Here is a 22,336-nt window from a genome sequence, read left to right on the forward strand (position 1 = left end):
CTTGACCGATCAGGACGTTTGACCCCACTATGAAAAGCTTAGGTAATGAGCTTTTTACCCATAAAAAGCTTTGGACGATGTAGGACGTGTACTCTGAGCTGGCCGCGCATATGTTCAACTAAGCAAATTCGAAGTGCGCAGATTGCTCATGAAACTTGCTGAAGGTACTGTTAGATACATAAGTTAGGTACTTGAAATTACTAGAGTTCTCTATTCAAGTTGACTTGCCCATGGTACTCCGGCAAATTGACAGGTGGCAGATTGTGAGATGTAAAAAACGCCAAAAATCTTGAAAATTTCGCGATTCTTGTCTAAGGGTCCCATAAGGAACCTTGAATCTCGTTTTCTATGGGTTGTGCTGACAACCCTAGCTAAATCTTCATGCCATTTCCAAAAAAGTATAAAACGTCGTTCTAGCTTAACTCTGGCCCAAATAAGAGCCGCCGTGTCGAAGGGTTGCTTGAAAGATGGGAATTTGGATCCTGCGGTTACTCAAGTCCCTAAGGAAATGTTGCATCCCAGCAGCCCAGATCTTAATCCATTAGACTATTTGGCCCAGAGCTACTTTGAAGCATGCACCAATAGACGTGCCTATACCATCAAGACCTTCCTTATTGCCACTATCAAGGAGAACTTCGCCAGTTTGTACAGGGACATGGTGACCAGGGCCTGCAGGCGGTTCAGGGGGCGGGTAGGGGCGGTAATTGAGGCTGTCGGCGATTTTATTAAATAATCTAATAGTCATATACCTATTTTGCCTCTCAGTTTTTAAAATTCGATAAAATCTCTAAAATTGACGATTTTATGTTCATTTGTTTACAAATTAGAAAAAGTCCGGATTTATGTGCCGCACCCTGTATCTATCTATATCTCTACCTATCTTTTTATCAAGGAGGCTCTACTTGGCTGTACTAACTGTGGTCAAAGTTAAGTTAATCAAATTATCTATCCATCTAACTATCTTTGTATCTATTTATATATCTATCTATCTAGAAGGCAGTACTTGGCTGTACTAACTGTGGTGAAAGTTGGATTAATCTAACTTTTTATCCATCTATCTTTCTTTGTATCTATTTATCTACCTATTTAACTATCTATCTAATTATCTACCTTTCTACCTCTCTATCTATATATCTATCTAGGAGGCTCTACTTGGCTGTACTATTTGTGGTGAAAGTTGGGTTAATCAAATTATCTATCCATCTATCTATCTTTGTATCTTTGTATCTATCTATCTATCTATCTATCTAGGAGGCTCTACTTGGGTGTACTAACTGTGGTGAAAGTTGGGTGAATCAAATTTACTTCAGGAATGTTAATTCTTACATTATAATTATTATTAAAGATGACAAGTGAACATCTGCTCTACAACTCACTTTATCTGTTTGTCAATCCATGTAATTTTGTGCTATATTACTTATGGATTTTGTCATCCTTGTTTCATTATACTAAATGGTTACTTACTAAAAATAATTTCTTTAAGTAGCACAGCTACTAGAAATATTAAGTTAGATAAAAATAGGTGCTTACCCTCTAAGTGCCAAGCGAGCACTGAAACCCCTTTTCTAGCATTTTAAATACAAGGTGGAGTTCATGGGGGACCTTTACCTGCAGTGCAGAGCATATTCATAACCAGAGATAGAGAGAGGTGACTATTGGCTGTTTATTACACTAGTCCCCAAAGTTTTATAATAACGTTTTTTTTTATTAATTGGCTTTACGACTATGGCAACTTTAGTGAATTTTGATTAGTTGTGTTATTAAGTTAAGTGTTCACACGTTAAAACTACTAATTGTAATCTACAGAAAGGGTAATTTTGTGTATCATCATTGGGGATGTTCATCAATTGATCGGCCACTGTCTTATCCCTTTAGATCCCTTGTAATAACACTGCAAGAATACCCAATATCAACTATACAGTAATTCCAGGAAAAACCTTCCCTCTCCCAAAATTTATTTTTAAAAAGGACTCTTTAAGGGATACCGTCCAAAATTTTAATATTATAATGTAAACACACTGAATAGAAAACATGTTGATTCTGGAGAGTGTAAAGCACAGCCCCCGGTTATACCTTATGTTTGTGAGAACTGTGGGCAAGGTATAGATAGTTAGATAAATGGATATAGGTAGAATTAGATAGATAGACAGACAGACAATTCTCTGGAGAATGTAAAGCACAGCCCCCTGTTATACCTTATGTCTGTGAGAACTGTGGGCAAGGTATTCATAGATAGATAGATAGTAGGATAGATACATATATACATAAGTGCATAGATAGATAGTTAAATACATAGATAGATAGATTCTGGAGAATGTAAAGCACAATCCCCGGTTATACCTTATGTTTGTCAAGGTATTCATAGAAAGATATTTGGATAGATGGATAGGTGGAAAATTAGATATTTAGACAGACAGAGTCATATTAATATCCCAGACAAATAATCATAAAAAGTAGTCATTAGACATTATAACAAGGTACAGAGTAACAGACAGACATACAGAAAACAAGTTCAAACAAACAGATACACAGACAGCCTTCTATATTTTAATAAATTATATTATTTAGGATGGTATAATCTAACAAACTATACAAGACATGCTGAAGCAAGGGAATGTAAAACTAATACAAGCCATACAGGTATATACAGACAGACAGATGGAAAGACAGACAGACAGACAGACAGACATACATACAGATAGATAATCTGCCAAACTATACAAGACATGCTGAAGCAAGGGAATGTAAAACTAATACAAGCCATACAGGTATATACAGACAGACAGATGGAAAGACAGACAGACAGACAGACAGACATACATACAGATAGATAATCTGCCAAACTATACAAGACATGCTGAAGCAAGGGAATGTAAAACTAATACAAGCCATACAGGTATATACAGACAGACAGATGGATAATGTAACACTGGATATTATACACCAATTTAAATTCAACCCTTATATATCATACTGTGCCCCTGGAATATAGAGATTCTGTATTGGAAGGGGTAGAATAGGGCAGGAAAATAGCCTAAAAACACCCCAAGACTTAAATCTGAAGAAAAAGAGCCTTAAACCATCCCGAAATGGAGAACACAATCGGTCCAATAGTTACCTATACAAATGTTATACTATAGACAAATAAAAAATTACTACTACATAATAGGATATCATTTCTGGTAAATATTTAAGCGGTGTAGATATGAATAAAATATTAACGTTGTTTATTTAGGTAAAAAGCCATGCACTTCTGACGGTTGTCCCCTCACCTTCTTCTCAGATACTAACAGAGAAACACATGAAACTAGAGCTCATAAACCTGTAGCTGCTGGTACTATGTACAGGTATGAAAGCTTTGAAAGGGAAGGACAAACGAACATTAACACTTGTAGAGTGTCACACTGAATTATCAGAATATAAATGTATAAAAGTCGAATTGTAGGTATAAGGGGGGGGGGGGGGAGTTCTGACACTTTTGAGTAAACAGTGATTATAGGCTTTGTCTTTGGATTGAGAGGATAGGTTATTAGGGATAAAATCATTCTTATGCAAAAGTGTCAGAACTCCCCCCCCCCCTTGTTGAAAAACTGCTTTAATACAGAGCTGGATCTTTAAATCGTTTTTATAGTGCGCTGAATCGGGGCGATTCAGAGGTGATTTGTAGGTGCGCTGGTGGTTAGCCACAGCGCGCCTATAAAACATTGATATTTAAAAGATTTTCGGCGCGGTGTTGTTAAATCGCTTGCGACACTCAATAAAATATCGATCCGCGCCAGTACAACTTTATTACATAAGCCGTGTCAGTAAGGCATTTTATGTAAAATTCCGTGTCAGCATGGTATTTTATATAAAACATTAATATATAATTTATTTTAAAAATAACTATAAAAATGTTTTCACAATAGTTTTGCAATAAAATATTATAGTAATTAAAAAAAAATATTTATTTATTAAATAAATCACCCCGATTTAAATCGGCAATGCCACTCGGTGAGTGGCGTTGCCGCGCCGGGCCCGCGCCACTGCCCGATTCAAATCGCCCATGCAAATTCGATTTAAAGATTGATATTAATAATTTGATGGTGCGCCAAATGAATCGCCTCGGTTTAAATCACCTATAAACAGGGCGACCACTGCATACTATATATACTATTTATACTATATAGGATGAATTTGGATACTATATCATACTATATGACCAAAATTTACTATATATACTATATATTATTACCTTTAATTGACCAAAATTTACTATATATACTATATAATATTACATTTAGATAACAAAAAACGAATATTGTCAGTTTTGTGACAATGCTTCTTAAGGAGCGTTTTGTCTTATTTTCACAGTGGGTTTTCTCCTATTTATAGCCCCTGCGGGGGGCTCAAAAGATACTGTGATACGACAAAAATGCATAAAGCTCTACAGTAAGAAAGAGATGAAGAATAGTTATTTCTCTCATCTATAATACAAAGTAGAACGATGTCTGTCTGTCCGTCTGTCTGTCCGTCTGAAGCTTAAGATCTCAGTAACCGCTGAACCGATTGGGCTCTACTTTTCAGGGATTATACCTACTGGTCTTGTGATGGTTTTAAGCTATTTTCTTGGGGGGTGGGACACCTCCAACCCCCCCCTTCCCCCAAAAAGAAAAAAATCCTCCCCTTTTTTTTTTTTTTTTATTGCAGAAGATTTCCTTGGTCCTTTTTTTGGCAGGAGATTTCTTTGGTCCTTTACGAATTTCACCTTCATTTTTTTAACACCTCTTGGGGCAAAGCCCCTAGAGGCTAGGGGCGAAGCCGCTAGTTGTATTATAAACAGCTTTCCGCGGATATAGAATGTACAATTATAAGATTAAAACCAGTTTAAAAAAAACTAGTTTTAATCTTATGATTGTACATTTCTATATTCGTAGAAAGCTGGATATAATACGATGCTAGACATAGTTTTTTCGTATAGATGAGAACCGGTTCCTATCCACCGGATTCAAATGAATACGAGAAAATCCTTTAAAATATATTTTTGTTTGTGATTATGATTTAAATATCAGTTATTTTTCATGGAATTAACTTAAGGGTGAGGGGGAAGTTTTGCCACTTTCGCTTACTCCATAAAGAAAAAAATTTAAATTGGCCTCCTAGTTCTGGTCCTGCAGGCCACCAGGTCCACTCTGGACAGGTAAAAATTCAAATTTTTTGTTTGAAGAGTTAAAACAGCCTATAAAACAGGATATGCATCTTTTTGGATGTTTTTAACATATCTTAAAAAAATGAAAATTAGCCTCCAGAGTCAAGCTCTGCAGGCCTCCAGGTTCACTCTGGACAGGTAAAAAAAATAAAATTTCTTATTTTTTAGAGGTCAACTTATAAAACAGAATATATATTTTTTTATCTTATTAACATATCTGAAGAAAATATATAAATCAACCTCCAAGTTCAGGTCCTGCGGGCCTTTAGGTCCACTCTGGTAAACAATCAAATTTCTTATATGAAGAGTTAGAGGTCTATTTATATAACAGAATATGCATTTATTTGGATAATATTAACATATCGGGATCCAAGTTCAGGTTCACTCAGGACAAGTAAAAGATTAAAATTTCTTATTTGAAGAGTTAGAGGTCAACTTAAAATACAGAAAATGCATCTATTTGGATTTTATTAACATATCTGAAGAAAGAATTAAAATCCGCCATCATGTTCAGGCCTCCAGGTCTTCTCTGTGTGAGGATTTGTGATAATTGTAATATTATTCTAGATAACCTGGTTGTGTGTAAAAGGCCAAATAGCTACCTAAGGAAGAATCTCCCCATGAAGAGGCCGACGGTATCTTGAAGATAGGAGGACTCTTCAGTTAATTTTAATGTGGATATAAAAAGACCAAAAATAAACTATTGTTTTATAATTTTGTTTATTCTTATTATGTGTCATTTGGATTTATATTTTATGTATCTTAACTTTGGGCAATTTCCAGAATATAGTTGTTTCTGGGGTTTTGAGTTTATCGTGTATTAAAAGATCTAAATTACCGTGTGCTTCCAGACAGTGTGAAAATGGCATTGATCCTGTCTACCTGATGATTGGTTACACTGTTGTTTAGGTGAGATATGCTACATTTTGTCATCCTTTCACTCTGGACAGAGTCTACATGGAGGCCTGTCGCACCTGGGCCTGGAGGTCAACTGTATTTTTTCTTCAGATATGTAAATAACATCTAAAAAGAAGCTTATGGTGTATTATAAACTCTAACTCTATAAATTAGAAATTTTAATTTTTACATGTCCAGAGTCCACCTGGAGGTCTGCATCATGAAAACCTGGATTTCGATTGTCTTTTTTTCTTTTAAACATATAAATAGCATCTATAAAGATGCTTATGTTGTCTAATAAACTAACTTCTAACTTCTTCAATTAAAATTTTTATTTTATTCGTGTCCAGAGTCCACTTGGAGGCCTGTAGCACCTAAACCGGAAGGCCAATTTTATTTTTTCCTTCAAATACATATATAGATAACATCCAAATATAAGCTCATTTTGTTTAACAAATATACCATTAACTGTTCAATTAAGGGAAGTTTGATTTTTACCTGTCCAGAGTCTGCAGGGCCAGAACTTGGAGGTCGATTTTAATTTTTTCTTCAGATATGTTAATAACATCCAAAAAGATGCATATTCTGTTTTATAAGTTGACCTATTACTCTTCAAATAAGAAAGTTGATTTTTTACCTGTCCAGAGTGGACCTGGAGACCTACAGGATCAGAACTTGGAGGCCGATTTTATTTTTTTCTTCAGATATGTTAATAGCATTCAAAAATATGCATATTCTGTTGTGTTTTATAAGTTGGTCTCTTAACTCTTCAAATAAAAAAAAAATCTATAACCTGTCCAGGGTGGACCTGGAGGTCTGCAAGACCAGAACTTGGAGGCCTATTTAAATTTTTTCTTCATTTATGTTAATAACATTCAAATAGATGCATATTTTGTTTTATAAATTGATCTCTAACTCTTCAAACAGAATTTTTTTTTTTTACTTGTCCAGAAACCACCTTCCAGCTAGCCTGCAGCACCTGAACCTGAGACCTATCCAAAAAAATGATTAAATATATGTAAAATACTAACTAAAAGTAAACTTTTATCCTAAATAACCTATAGTCTCACATTAATACCTAGCCTAATAATCACAGAGTAAGCCCCTTATATGTGAAATTGATTGATAACAGCTTTGCTTTGAGTTATTAATGATGATGTATATACTATGTATTACTAAATAATTCTAAGTCCGATACTATATCATACTATATGAGTTAAAAAAAATATACTATATATACTATATGGATTTAAAAAATATACTATAAAAATACTATATTTTTTTTGTTTTGGAGTGGTCGCCCTGTATAAACGATTTAAAGATCGAGCAGGATAATGTTTTAGGACTTGATTATAGAGATTCTACGCTTATAATATTGTACTTTGTTGTCCTAGGAATCAGTATTCCAAAAATCAGATCGATCGGATTATTATATCACATAAAAATATATTTTCAATAAAGTTAAAAATTAGAACTTTTTGAAAGGACATACGGACTTTCTGGTAATTCTTATAGAGTTCCTAATCTTACCTAACCATTATAGAAATCACCAAGTGAAGTTGGAAATCGATAAGACAATTATAATACGCCTAAATTAATTAAAGAACCATCCATAACGGACGGAACGACCCTGATTATAGATAAGCTTCGCTTTGAAAAATGAAATATAATGACTATTTTATGTTTTAGGTGTGCCAAGTGTAATATAAACTTTGTTAATCACAAAGACTTCAACATTCACAAGAAAGATTTACATGGAGAGAAACCAAGAGGCGGCTTTGTGTAAGTTATTCCCATTATTTAGTTTTAGTTGTAGTGCAGATACTCTTTAATTCACGGTCGTGAGCTGTTATCACAATTTTAATCGATTTGAATCATGTTTGTATAAAGTTAAAACTGAATTATAACTTAATATTTTTATTGATTTAACAGAATACTAAGAAATACATTTTTATTTTTATCAGTAAATATAAATAGTTAAAATGTTATAAAACTTAGATTAAATGTTATAATCTTTAACTACTTCGCAAAAGTCTAAAGAACATAAAAATAAATTTCTTTTAATTTTTTTAACATAAATTTTGTATAATTGGTAGGTACTTCTTATAATATGATAAATTATATAAGAATAGAAAAATAGTAATCCATTTTTCCCACTTTGGAAGCTTGCCTTAAAAAAGTACATTATGGACAATTTTTCGATTATTATTATTTGTTCCCGTCTCGCAACTTAACTTAAATTCATTTAGTTGAGTGACAAAACGTTTCAATCACTTATTGTACTCTACAAAAGGGAAGATTTTGTGTATCATCATTGGGAATGTACATCAATTTATCGTCCATTGTCTTATCCCTTAAGATCCCTGTATAATATGACCCCTTTATTATTTTATCAAGGACGTAGGTACGTGTGCAAAGTGACGGGCTGTGAGCATCGCCCAATAGGAAAGTTTTTGGTTGGCTCCAAACGTTTCAACCACTTATTGTACTCTACAAAAGGGAAGATTTTGTTATCGTCATTGGGGATGTACATCAATTTATCGTCCATTGTCTTATCCCTTTCCCTGTATATGACCTCTTTATTATATGTATATTATCAAGGACGTACGTGTGCAAAGTGACGGGATGTGAGCATCTGGAGCCAAATAGGAAAATTTTTGGTTGGTTCATTTATTCGAGTGTCCAAGCGTTTCAACCACTAATTGTACTCTACATAAAAAATGATTTGGGTATCATCATTGGGGACGTAAATCAATTTATCGTCCGTTATCTTATCCCTTAAGATCTCTGTTTATGACATTTTTTTGTATTATCTAGGACGTATGTGTGCAAAGTGACGGGATGTGAGCACCAGGAACCGAATAGGAAAGCATTTGAGAATCATGTCAAGACTGTGCATCCTAATGAGTGTTGGCTTTGTGATCTCTGCGGTAGAAACTTTTCAGGTAAATTTGATGGATGGAAGGATAGATTGACATACAGATAGACAGGCAGATAGACAGACAGATAGACAGATGGACAGACTCATGAAAAAAATGTTCATTCTAACGAGTGTTGGCTTTGTGATCTCTGTGGTAGAAACTTTCAGGTGAATTTGATGGAGAAATAGATAGACGTATAGAAGATCACAATGTCTGAAAATATACCAATTGGCAAAAGAGGAATAGAATATAGATAGATTGGTTGACATACCAATTGATAAACGGATAGATAGAAAGTTAACCCACAAATGAGCCAAATGATACAGTATTAAAAACAGAGTGATAGACAAGGTAGACAGGTTGTAGACATATTTTTAGACCGACAGACAGATAATTATACTGAAAGACATACTAACATTAAATGATGTTAAACAAGATTATCCCTTTCCGCAGTTTAAAATTATTTTAAATTTTCCAATTCTGTAATTTAGATCAATACAAGCTGGACCAGCATAGAGAGAATAATCCCAATGGTCGGGGTGGTAAACGTTGTCTGCCAGTGTCCTATACCTGCCCACACTGTCCCAGAGATTTTAATAGGAAAAGACATATGGAGCTTCATGTGCTGTTTAAACATACTCAGGTATAATTCATAGATAGATAGAAAGATAGACAGACAGATAGACAGATAGACATATAGACATCACTGTCCCAGAGATTTTAATAGGAAAAGACATATGGAGCTACATGTTCTCTTTAAATATACTCAGGTATAATTCATAGATAGATAGAAAGACAGACAGACAGACAGACAGACAGACAGACAGATAGGCAGGTAGACATATAGACATTACTGTCCCAGAGATTTTAATAGAAAAAGACATATTGAGCTTTGTGTTCTCTTTAAAAATACTCAGGTATAATTCATAGATAGATAGAAAGACAGACAGACAGATAGATAGAAAGATAGATAGGAAGATAGACATATAGACATCACTGTCCCAGAGATTTTAATAGGAAAAGACACATGGAGCTTCATGTGCTGTAATAGAGTTATTACCCTAGGTTGTAAATTAGACAATAAATCTAAAAAAATATAGATGTATAACTCTGGGTCATTTGTGAGGGACCTTTTTCGTGTACTAGCAAATTGCTTTCTGCTCTTTTGTAGCTACTTGGCTGTGTTAACATTCCCGACGCTATTCGCTGATATTCAAAGACCCAATTGAAAGTCGGCACAGGGTCCGCGGGATATTGATTTCATAATTTTCATTTTAATATTCGTTGAAAATCATCTGTTATACGGTGCTATATATGATTTTTCATTAAGGCTTAGAACTGGTTATAATCTAGCGGATATTGATCGGATTGGAAGCCATACTGGACAAGGAAATTCTAAGTATAATCTTGTTTTAGGAGAGACCGTTTGGATGTGATCAATGTGGTAAAAGGTTCAAGACTCGGCATTGTGTCAACGTACATCTTAGGACTCATGGTGTTGGTGGTTATAGCTGGTGAGTCTGAATATTTATAGATAGATAGATAGATAGATAGATAGATAGACAGACAGACAGACAGACTGACACTTATAAAACTTTGGGGACCTGCATACTTTTATATAGATGTAAACCACTATATAAAAGAGAGAATATTTGATTTGTTTAGTTTCTTTTCCCGGGAAATGAAAATATTTAATTTATCTTGAAAGTTTGTCTGACCTCTCATCAATATTATATTCCAAGAGTTTTTTGGGAAAAAAGTTTTTCATTTATCAATCAATAATACATAGTATAACAATGTCGTGTCTGTCCGTCTGAAGCTTTAGATCTTGGCAACCGCTGAACCGATTCGGCACTTGAGGGGAAGGGTTATGCCAATTTTAATTTTTAAAAGAAAAAGTAATTTTTTTTGAGGGGCGTGTTAATTTTTTTCCATAGGCGATATCTTATGGGATAGATTGTCTTGAAATTATTACAAATTATTACAATGATCCAAAAAGAGCTTTACTCTAAAGGAGAACCCTATTGGTTTATCCGTTAGTGAGAACCTAAGCTGAACACAGATAGACATCCTGTTACTTTTATATAAGAATAAGGAAACTTGTCCTAACTGTAAGATCTTAGGAAGGGATTAGACAATGGGCTGTTTATAACACTAGTCCCCAAAGTATTTTGATAACATTTTCTAATTTGTTGGCCTAACAACATTGAGGACTTTTATAAATTTGGATTGGTTGGTTCATTAAGTTGAGTGACTAAACCTTTCTCCCACTAATGGTAATTTATATAAGGGGTGATTTTGAATATCATCTTTTGGGATGTACAGTACATCAATTTTATAGGCCAATGTCTTATCCCTTTAGATCCCTGCCAAGATCTAACTTTAGTCTATTCTTAATAATAAATAATTTAGGTGTTGCGAGGAGTGTGGAAAAACTTTCAACCAAATATCTGCATATCATACTCATCTGAAGGTTAGTGGATATCTTAATATATAACTTGCTATCTATCTAACTATCTTGCTATCTATCTATCTAAATAACTAATCTAATTATGAAGAAACTTTCAACCAAATATCTGCATATCATACTCATCTGAAGGTTAGTGGATATCTTAATATCTATCTTGCTATCTATCTAACTATCTATCTTTCAACCAAATATCTGCTTTTCATACTTATCTAAAGGTTAGTTGATATCCTTATATCTATCTTGCTATATTTCTATCTATCTATCTATCTTACTATCTAATGAGATAGAAACTTTCAACCAAATATCTGCATATCATACTCATCTGAAGGTTAGTGAATATCCTTAATATCTATCTTGCTATCTAACTATCTATCCATCTATCTATCTGTCTATATAATTAGATAGAAAACTTTCAACCAAATATCTGCATATCATACTCATCTGAAGGTTAGTGGATATCCATAATATCTATCTTGCTATCTATCTATCTATCTATCTTACTATCTGATTATCTAATGAGATAGAAACTTTCAACCAAATATCTGCATATCATACTCATCTGAAGGTTAGTGGATATCTTAATATCTATCTTGCTATCTAACTATCTATCTAACTGTATAACCATAAAACTAAGTTATAGAAAACTTTCAACCAAATATCTGCCTATCATACTCATCTTAAGGTTAGTGTATATCCTTAATATCTAACTTGCTATCTATCTATCTATCTGTCTATCTAACTATCTATCTGATGAGTCTAATGTAATGAGATAGAAAACTTTGAACTAAATATCTGCATATCATACTCATCTTAAGGTTAGTGGATATCTTAATATATAACTTGCTATCTATCTATCTATCTATCTGATAAGTCTAATGTAATGAGATAGAAAACTTCCAACCAAATATCTGCCTATCATACTCATCTTAAGGTTAGTGGATATCTTAATATATAACTTGCTATCTATCTAACTATCTTGCTATCTTACTATCTGATTATCTAATGAGATAGAAACTTTCAACCAAATATCTGCATATCATACTCATCTGAAGGTTAGTGGATATACTTAATATCGATCTTGCTATCTTACTTTCTATCTAACTATCTTACTATCTGATTATCTAATGAGATAGAAACTTTCAACCAAATATCTGCCTATCATACTCATCTTAAGGTTAGTGGATATCTTAATATATAACTTGCTATCTATCTAACTATCTTGCTATCTTACTATCTGATTATCTAATGAGATAGAAACTTTCAACCAAATATCTGCATATCATACTCATCTGAAGGTTAGTGGATATACTTAATATCGATCTTGCTATCTATCTATCTATCTATCTTACTATCTGATTATCTAATGAGATAGAAACTTTCAACCAAATATCTGCCTATCATACTCATCTTAAGGTTAGTGGATATCTTAATATATAACTTGCTATCTATCTAACTATCTTGCTATCTTACTATCTGATTATCTAATGAGATAGAAACTTTCAACCAAATATCTGCATATCATACTCATCTGAAGGTTAGTGGATATACTTAATATCGATCTTGCTATCTATCTATCTATCTATCTTACTATCTGATTATCTAATGAGATAGAAACTTTCAACCAAATATCTGCATATCATACTCATCTGAAGGTTAGTGGATATACTTAATATCGATCTTGCTATCTATCTATCTATCTATCTTACTATCTGATTATCTAATGAGATAGAAACTTTCAACCAAATATCTGCATATCATACTCATCTGAAGGTTAGTGGATATACTTAATATCGATCTTGCTATCTATCTATCTATCTATCTTACTATCTGATTATCTAATGAGATAGAAACTTTCAACCAAATATCTGCATATCATACTCATCTGAAGGTTAGTGGATATACTTAATATCGATCTTGCTATCTATCTATCTATCTATCTTACTATCTGATTATCTAATGAGATAGAAACTTTCAACCAAATATCTGCATATCATACTCATCTGAAGGTTAGTGGATATACTTAATATCGATCTTGCTATCTTACTTTCTATCTAACTATCTGTGTGTGTGTGTGTAGCCACAGTTTCTTAGTGTTTGGACCTAAGTAGTCAACTGTCTAACTATCTGTCTAAATAACTAATCTAACGAGATAGAAAATTTCAACCAAATATCTGCGTATCATACTCATCTTAAGGTTAAGTGGATATCTATAATATATATCTTGCTATCTAACTATCTATCTATCTATCTTTCAACCAAATATCTGCATATCATACTCATCTAAAGGTTAGTATATATCCATAATATCTATCTTGCTATCTAACTATCTATCTGCATATCATACTCATCTGAATGTTAGTGGATATCTTTAATATCTATCTTACTCTCTAACTATCTATCTGTCTATCCATCTATCTAACTATCTATCTAAGTATCTATCTTACTATCTAACTATCTATCTTACTATCTAACTATCTATCTTTCTATATAAGTATCTATGTTGTTATCTAACTATCTATCTAAAAACTTGTATTTTTTGTTACTTGTATTTTTTATACCTCTTGAAGAGGAAGTAAATTTGGATAAAATATAAAATTAAGACAACAAAATTTTAGATGGTTATATATTTGTATTACAAGTAGAATTATGTTCGTAAGTAGCAACTAACATTGTAAATCAAAAAGAATAGTAAAGTTATAAACAGAGAAATAGAATTTTTTGCAAATAATAAAAAAAAGTAAGATTTAATAAAACTGCCCTATGTTTCATGCTAAAGAATGAGATATTTAAACACTTTGGGGACTTATATTCTTTTTTAGCCTGGTACCCAATCCCCAGAGGTCTTATGGGATAAGACAATGGCAGATAAATTGATGTGCATCTCCAATGATGATAAACAAAATCACTCCATCTATAGACTACAATTAGTGGTTAAAACCTTTTTACACTCCATGAATCAACAATGAAATCAAAATTCTATAAAAGCCCCCTAAGTTGTTTAATAAAACTTTAGGAACTGGTGTAATAGACAGCCAAATGTCACCTCACTCACTGATGTTTATAGAGTAGTTTTACTCCCTAAAATTGAGGTTTAAAAAAATATTTGAATAGACCAGAAAATAATTACGTCTTATGTTAGCTAAACCCTTTGAAAAAACTCGAAAACATAAAATAGAAAATAAAACTTTAGGTACAAGTATAATTTTCATTCTAACGTCACCCAGGGAGGAAGGGAACGTTGGGCTCTTTATTACACTAGTCCCCGAAGTTTTATAATCATGTTTTCGTATTCGTTGGCATAACAACTTTGGGTAATTTTATTGAATTTTGATTCGTTGGTTCATTTACTTGAGTTTACAAACGTTTGAATGATTAATTGTAATTTACAGAAGGTCTAGTTTAGTGTATCACCATTTTGGATGTACATTAATTTATCAGCCATTGTCTTATCCCTTTAGATCCCTAAATATCACCTCCCTCCCTGGGTTTTACTGTTGAACCGAACAGGATAAGTTTTGTTTTAGGTTCACTCGAATGTTCGTGATTTTGCATGTGAAGACTGTGGTATGACATTCAAGCTGAAACACTCCCTGAAGAAACATCAGCTGGTCCATAAACCAGGAAATTATTCATTTGAGTCAATTTTAGTCATCCATGCTAAATATGGATTTTTCATAAAAAGAAAACTTGTAGCGGGCTAAAAGAAACATTTTCCTTTACGCCCCCTTTACACACTCCCTACCCTGTTACTGGATGAACTAACTGATCAATAAACGAGTTCCGTGTTAGCAAGCTAAATTTATTAATTTTCCCCGATATGATACTTATATATATATTCTACATCCATTAGGCTAAATATACTAAACATAAACCCGTTAAAAAAGCGTAAATGTTAGCGTGTCTATTTGCTGTTGGAGAGTTGTTGAGTTCGAGTCTGTTTCATACCGAATCATACAAAACTACTGCTTCTGGCCATATAGGATACACTAACAGTTTGAGAAGGGGGGGGGGGGGTGTTGACCCATAAACTGGCACGACCATGCAAATGCCATTCACAGTTATTACTTCCAGACTAAGTTCATTCAACGGGTTGGTTGTCTACATAGTAAAGTCTAATAAAAAACAATGATGGACAATTTTGAACTTAGAATTCGGACACACTTGTGATTTCTGTGGTAAGAAGTTTAAACGAAGTGATAACCTTATCAATCACAGGAAACAAAATATTACTTTCAGCTTTCATTATTTTGATGATTATAGTTTTTATTGTATTTTAGTGCATTCCTTCCAAGTTTATAGCGAGTAAAGAAGCCCCCCCATATTTAAAAAAAAAAATAAGTGGAATCTCCAACTCCATGGAGGGGAGTTTTTTCTTACCTTTCATCGCCCAAAAAATTACCCTTTCTGCAGATTAAAAACATTGGTTGAAAAGTTAGAACACTACCAGTTTGAACAAACCAATAATTTTAAGACAATGAATAAGATAATATTTTTAAAAACTTTGGGTACCAGTGTAATTTACAGTCCAATGTCCCCTCCCTCCATGATGATTATATTGAAAGTAATTTTGTTTGAAACTTGTAGACGTCGACATACAGGCGAACATCCCTACAAGTGTGACAAGTGTAACTGGACAGGTATGTGGCATTGAGTAGCTTCGCTACTTTTTTAAATTACGGTCTGTACGTTGATTTATATAAGCATTATTCATGGATCTGAAGATGAATTGATATACAATATACATCCCTTATGATGATAAACAAAATTAACCAGTCTGTAGATAAAAGTTGGTTGGAAAGTTTGGACACTACTAGTTTAGAACCAGTCCAAATTCAACAGAAAGTACCCTAAGTTTATTATCAAACGAATAAGATAAATTAAAGCTATGGGTACCCTCCTTAAGTACATTAAAGTAGCCTGCCTACATTTTCAATTCCTGATTTTATTTGAAAACTATAGGTAGTATTATGTATTATCTATGTATTAATCTATCTATCTATCCAATATATCTATCTAATTATCTATTTATCTGTTAAGGACCGGACAGTAGTAGTTTTATCCATCACAAGAAAAAACATTCTGACGCTATTCCCCATTCGCAGGTAAGCTTAATATGTGTGTGTGAGTGTGTGTGCGTGTGTGTGTGTGTGAGTGTGTGTGTGAGTGTGTGTGTGTGTTTGTGTGTGTGTAAGTGTATAGTTTTATTCATAACAAGAAAAAATATTTTGAGGCTATTCCCCCCTCTCAGGTATGATTAATTTGTGTGTGTGAGTGTATGTGTGTGTGTTTGTATGTGAATTGCAAATACATTGACACACCTACAAAAAGAATTATGGAATAGCTACTTCCTTGAGCTGAAAATGTCAGCCAAAAAGTTGACAACAAAATATTAAATTTTAAAAAGGGAAAAAATTACCTATATTAAGAAGCTAATCTATAGTTCACTATGTCTGTCCTTCCGTAATGCTATGGGCGAAATGCGATTTTCTCGGCTCTTATAAAAGATAAAAGGCTGAAACTTTTTGACAACATTCCCATCACTGAGGAGCATAATCAACTATCAAATATATATGCTGGTCAGACTACTTTTTATCAAGTTTTTGTCTATTTTTTTTATTTTCTAGGAGATAAAGTTGATTCATGCGATATCCAAGTTGCCGAGCCACCTACTGGAGAATAGAGACCCACTAGCAAGGGACTCAATCACGGTGTCACATGCTGATATCATATAGATTCAATAAAAGTACCCAAAGTTTTTGGTTGTAATACTTTGGGTACCAATGTTATTGACCCGGGACAATTAAAAGTCAATTAAAAAATGTATTATAGTATTTTAAGTAGCGAACCTACTCTACAAATAATATCGTTTGGTCCGTTTGTATATGTATGAAAAATGTAACTTCTTAATTTATCATTCTAATGGATATAAAATATTACGTGGATATTATGACAGGAAAGAATCTGTCGTCAATTGTCCGTGCAAACATGTAACTCATTTAATGGTCAGTTCGTTAATCCAGTTGGGGGGTATGGGATGGGTTAAAAGGTAAGGATGAGTGGGTGGGGTCGTTATTTTAGCCAGATTCAAGTTTCACTTTATTAAAGTACATGATAATCTGGTGATAGATCCAAGTGAAAATAAATCCAAAATCAATGTGGAAGAGTTAGTTATAAAAATTAATCAGTTTTCACAAAGCCTTGCTACTATTGGATAAAACCGTCCTTATTCATTATTTCATTGTAAATCATCACCCAAGTGGCATTGATTCTGTATTATTATTTACTCGTTAATTTACTTATTTAATTTTTATGTGGCATTAAAAGTAATATTTTTTTTTATTATCTGCGGAAAACTGTTTCTTTTGTATTATTTATCTTTTTCATATGAAACGCAAAAAAAATATTTCTTCAACTTACTTTTTTACATTACATATTACTAATACAATTTTGTAATATCTTTTTTAATCTAAATATTTTCTACAGAAAAAATACTTTATCAATATAATAAATTTATTTTCGTATAGTAAATTTATATAACTTTACAGGGAGGGAGGGGACATTGGGCTGTTTATTGCACTAGTCCCCAAAGTTTTATAATAACGCTTTCTTGTTCGTTATCTCAACAACTTTGGGGACTTTTATTATATTTTGATTGATTGTTTCAATAAGTTGAGTGTCCAAACGTTTCAACCATTTATTTTAACCTATAGAAGGGGTAAATTTGTGTATCATCATTTATCTGCCATTGTCTTATCCCTTTAGATCCCTGATAACTTTCCATCATAAGATGAATACAGTATTTAAGTAAGGATCCTTAATTAGATATGGTAGTCCAATTCCCCCCCTCTCTTCAAATTACTTACTTAAAACACCAACTAGCTATAAAAAAAAAGGTTAAGACACTTTCTATGCCGTATTTGACTTAAATGTAATAATTTTTTTAATATCGACCTCTGCCAAGTAGAAGGTTTGGTGTGTGTGTATTTGACTGTGTTTCCATTAAAAAGAACTTGTTAATTGGTCCTAAGAAGGTTTTAAGCTATATTAGATTTATATTTAAAGTTTCTTAAATGATAACGAAAATTTTTGTCAATATTTCCCCTCTCTCCTTAAATTTAAAATTTTGCAAAATTTTTATACTTTCTAAATTATGAGAAATTAAAATACTAAAATAAAATATTTTATCTTAAAAGATATTTTGTTAATACTGTAAAATTATAAAATAATTAGCGGCTACGCCCCCCCTCCTCCCCCCCCCCCCAAGAGGCCTCTAGGGGCACTTGAAGTGGAAAGTTGGGGAAATTTTTTAGGAGTGATTTCTCTTAAAAAGGTTATGGTATTCTTCCTCAAAATAGGTGGAATCTTCCCAGGAATTATGAGAAGCTACATTGTCTAGGAGAACCATATCGGTTCAGCGGTTATTGATATCCCTTAGTACAGAAAGACAGACACACACACCCACACATATAGACATACTGTTACTTTTATAAGAATACTTAAACTCGTTCATAAGAAAAGTTCTTAAGGTTTAAAATATTTTTAAATCATGATATATTTGGGAATTTAAAGGCACATTTTGAAATGAAAATTATATTTTATATTTGGTGATTTTAAGGGATAAGACAATAAATTGATAAACCCATATATATGATAAACAAAATTAACCTTTTTGTAAATTAAAACTTTTGGTTGGAAAGCTGGAACAAACCAATCAATTGAGAGTGAATAATTGACCAAAGTTTTTAATACAATAATTTTCTTAAACTTTGGGTACCAGTATAATTTACAGTCCAATTTCCCCCCTTCCTCCCTGATTATGAAACTGAAAACATATTAATAAAAATTGCTGTGATTCTTATAGAAAGTATTTTCCAGTATGGTCTAGAATCCCATTAATATCCCTCGGATTAGAACCGGCTTTAAGCCATTCTGAAAAAAATATGTATATCATCATGTTATAGACAATTTTCTACTAAACGTAAAATGAAAAATCATAATATTAATAACTTTTTTGTTAGCCCTGGCCTTCAGGTGCTAACAAATCTTTGGTTTAAATCTTATAAATATCGTTTTACTATCCGCAGAAAGCTGTCTATAATACAAAGTGATAAATAACTATTTCACACATTATCTCAATGTAAACAAGATTTAAACTATTCTTACCTATATTAAGACTTTAAAATTAGAGCTATGATGTTTTCCTACAAAGTGTCTATCGAGCAATGAACCCTTAAGCCGATGTAACCTAACCTAATATGACCTTAAGGAAAGGAATGAAAAACTACCCCTCTCCTTATTTTCTATTAATTTGAAATAAGGGGGGTGGGGTTATCAATGCTTAACAATTAACTTTGAGGGAAAGCACCAATATTCTAACAAATTAAAATGACCAATTTACATCAAATTTATTGACTTGATTACATTTAGATAATGACTACTTGTAAATTGATATTTAATAATTAGATTATATGTTGAAGTAAATTTTTTTGAAAATATATTTTTATGCTGAAATTAATCAATCATTTTCGATATTGTTTTTATAATACTCATTAACTACATAAATTTTCCCAATTTATTTGATTGATTTTTAAAAGCGCAATAATGCCACGTAGATTTTTATATCCTTATTTTAGAATCTAATTTAAAATGATATTAAAAACCCGGCTTATTTTACAAAATGTATGAAAAAATTAAAACAATGAACTTATTAAAAAGAAATAATGAATATATTTATATGTAAAATATGATAATTAGTAAAATAACTTTATATTTTTAAGTAAAAAAAGACATTTAATAAATGTGTAACACAAAAGAATATTTTACATTTCTAAAAAGAATTATAATTAATATAAAAAAGGAAAACTGGATTTATGTAGCTTTTTCGTAACCTAAATATTTAGAAAACCTATCTGACCAAAAGTATTAAACATACAAATGAATAGCTAACTTTGCACTTTTCGGAATTTTTAAATTCTGAGCTATCAGGAATTTAAAAATTTAAAAAATACTTAAATTACGAAATTGCTACAAAATTCCTCCCCCCCCCCCCTTAATTTACAAATTTTTAACCATTGTACCTATATATTTAGCGCGTTAATTAAGTCTAATTTCAGAAAAATTCCGGCGATTTCTTCTAAATTGAAAATACAATGAAAAGCTTATTCATTTAATTGGTCTTACTAAGGGGTATGTAACGCGTGGTGATTTAATTAACCGTACTAAAAAAAGATTTTTTTTCTTCGTATTTTTCGTGTTTTCAATACTAACAACTAACTCCTTCCTTAAAATTAATTCTATTTTGGGGGGTTGTTTTGCCCTTTTTCCAAAGGTTCACAACATCCTGGAAAAACCCGCCTTTGCATGCCACTGCATTTAAATTTTCATTGAATCAATCGATTTGACTTTAAAATCAAATCTACTCTTCAATTGAGCCCAGATATCTTAAGGGATAAGACAAATTTTCAAACTTTGGATGATGATTTCTGTAACAGTATGGTATGATTTAGAAAGCGTAGCAACACTAATCGATAACAAAAAGTCTTGACGTACATTTAAAAATTTTTGATTTTTAACTACAACTTTTTTTTCATGATGTAATTGTCATATTAATCTGTCAAATTTTGAAACAATGATTCCCAGGACAACAAGATACAATATTATGCAAAGCATCTCTGTAATCAAGTCCTAAAAATGTAAGTATGCCCTTATAGAATTAATTTTCAATATTCATATACAGATTTGTTAAAACTTCAATTCAATATTCTGCTTAAGGTTTGAAAGTGTTCGTTTTCATTAGTTATAACATTTGATTTCATAGCTTTGTGCTTTGGATAAGGTTATCTTTGCAGAAGTACAGCACTTTTCTAGCAAATGTAGATCTTTTCTTAGATCAAAGGTGTTTTTTAGATTATTAAAGATTTATATAATCAATACTAGTTATTTTGAACCTAGATCTCTAGGGAAAGGATGGGAGGTTCAGGAAAAAAGATTAAACGACAGGGAAGTTTCGAGATCTAAAGCTACAGACAAAAAACTTTTAATTCTTTTTATTGTAGAACTCTGTAACGAAGGTGTTGGGAAGAGTAGGAAAATAGCCTAATACCATTCAACGACTTAAATTTCACAATCTAGTTCATACTTTTTGAAATACAAAAGAGAATAGTAAAATAAAAAATTAGATTGTACTTGTATTTGCTACTAACCTAAGTTTGTACAGGACAAATAACAATGAGATTTTTATATCATAATCTCTAATTTCTTTAAGTACAAAATTATTAAATATTTATATATTTTACAAATTCAAACATTTAAAACACTAAAAGAAGTATTATTATCAAAAATTATATTAGGAAAATCATTTAAAAGACAGTTGCTTATACTTTAAATAAAAAAGTCTAGTAAATAATAATAGTAAATATCTGCATTGTGAATAATCATGCACTAGTATACAATTTAACTTAACACAAATTTCAAGTTTGATACAAGTAAAAATTAATTATTCTATAATTACAATGGTCAAATTCAAACAGTGCAAGGTATTACAAATTAGCATCGGCCAAAGCCAATATGCTTTCTTCTTCGGTAATCAAATCTAGTTGATTAATTTGTTTAGTTATGATTTCAATAGCATTATTAACTTTGATCATATTGTGATTGTGTTGTTCCTTCAATTCTAATATAAACATCTCAATATCATCTCTAGTGATCCCTTCTATTTCTACATATTTTCTTATATCTTCTACACTCTCCTGCAACTGCATGTTTTGTTCCATTCTTTGAATTTTTGCTTTCCAGTTTATATCCCATTTGGGCTTCAATTCTTTGTTCTGATTGTTCTTAGTTTGCTTCTTGATGGGCATT

The 22,336-nt window shown here is 32.1% G+C and overlaps 1 protein-coding gene across 4 annotated transcripts in view; it reads left to right on the top strand.

Moving 5' to 3' along the window:
• Positions 1 to 20,288, top strand: part of LOC145323983 (uncharacterized) — a 47,753-nt gene extending 27,465 nt beyond the window's left edge. The window contains exons 21-36 of one of the 4 annotated variants that reach the window (XM_080166613.1): positions 1,252 to 1,308; positions 2,025 to 2,100; positions 2,569 to 2,640; positions 3,236 to 3,347; positions 7,775 to 7,867; positions 8,903 to 9,030; positions 9,498 to 9,649; positions 10,423 to 10,520; positions 11,419 to 11,479; positions 15,001 to 15,095; positions 15,623 to 15,689; positions 16,059 to 16,113; positions 16,514 to 16,578; positions 17,101 to 19,454; positions 19,561 to 19,613; positions 19,904 to 20,288. In XM_080166613.1, coding sequence (XP_080022739.1) covers positions 1,252 to 1,308; positions 2,025 to 2,100; positions 2,569 to 2,640; positions 3,236 to 3,347; positions 7,775 to 7,867; positions 8,903 to 9,030; positions 9,498 to 9,649; positions 10,423 to 10,520; positions 11,419 to 11,479; positions 15,001 to 15,095; positions 15,623 to 15,689; positions 16,059 to 16,113; positions 16,514 to 16,578; positions 17,101 to 17,208 — 1,239 coding nt within the window. In that variant the 3' untranslated portion in view covers positions 17,209 to 19,454; positions 19,561 to 19,613; positions 19,904 to 20,288. Of the gene's footprint in view, positions 1 to 1,251; positions 1,309 to 2,024; positions 2,101 to 2,568; positions 2,641 to 3,235; positions 3,348 to 7,774; positions 7,868 to 8,902; positions 9,031 to 9,497; positions 9,650 to 10,422; positions 10,521 to 11,418; positions 11,480 to 15,000; positions 15,096 to 15,622; positions 15,690 to 16,058; positions 16,114 to 16,513; positions 16,579 to 17,100; positions 19,614 to 19,903 lie in introns of those variants that run through there. The other 3 variants (XM_080166612.1, XM_080166614.1, XM_080166615.1) reach the window with 3 other exon arrangements.
• The last annotated feature ends 2,048 nt before the right edge of the window (positions 20,289 to 22,336 follow it).

This window comes from Acartia tonsa, chromosome 7, assembly GCF_053477335.1.
Source record: "Acartia tonsa isolate MP-2025a chromosome 7, ASM5347733v1, whole genome shotgun sequence".
Classification (NCBI taxonomy): Eukaryota; Metazoa; Arthropoda; class Copepoda; order Calanoida; family Acartiidae; genus Acartia; species Acartia tonsa.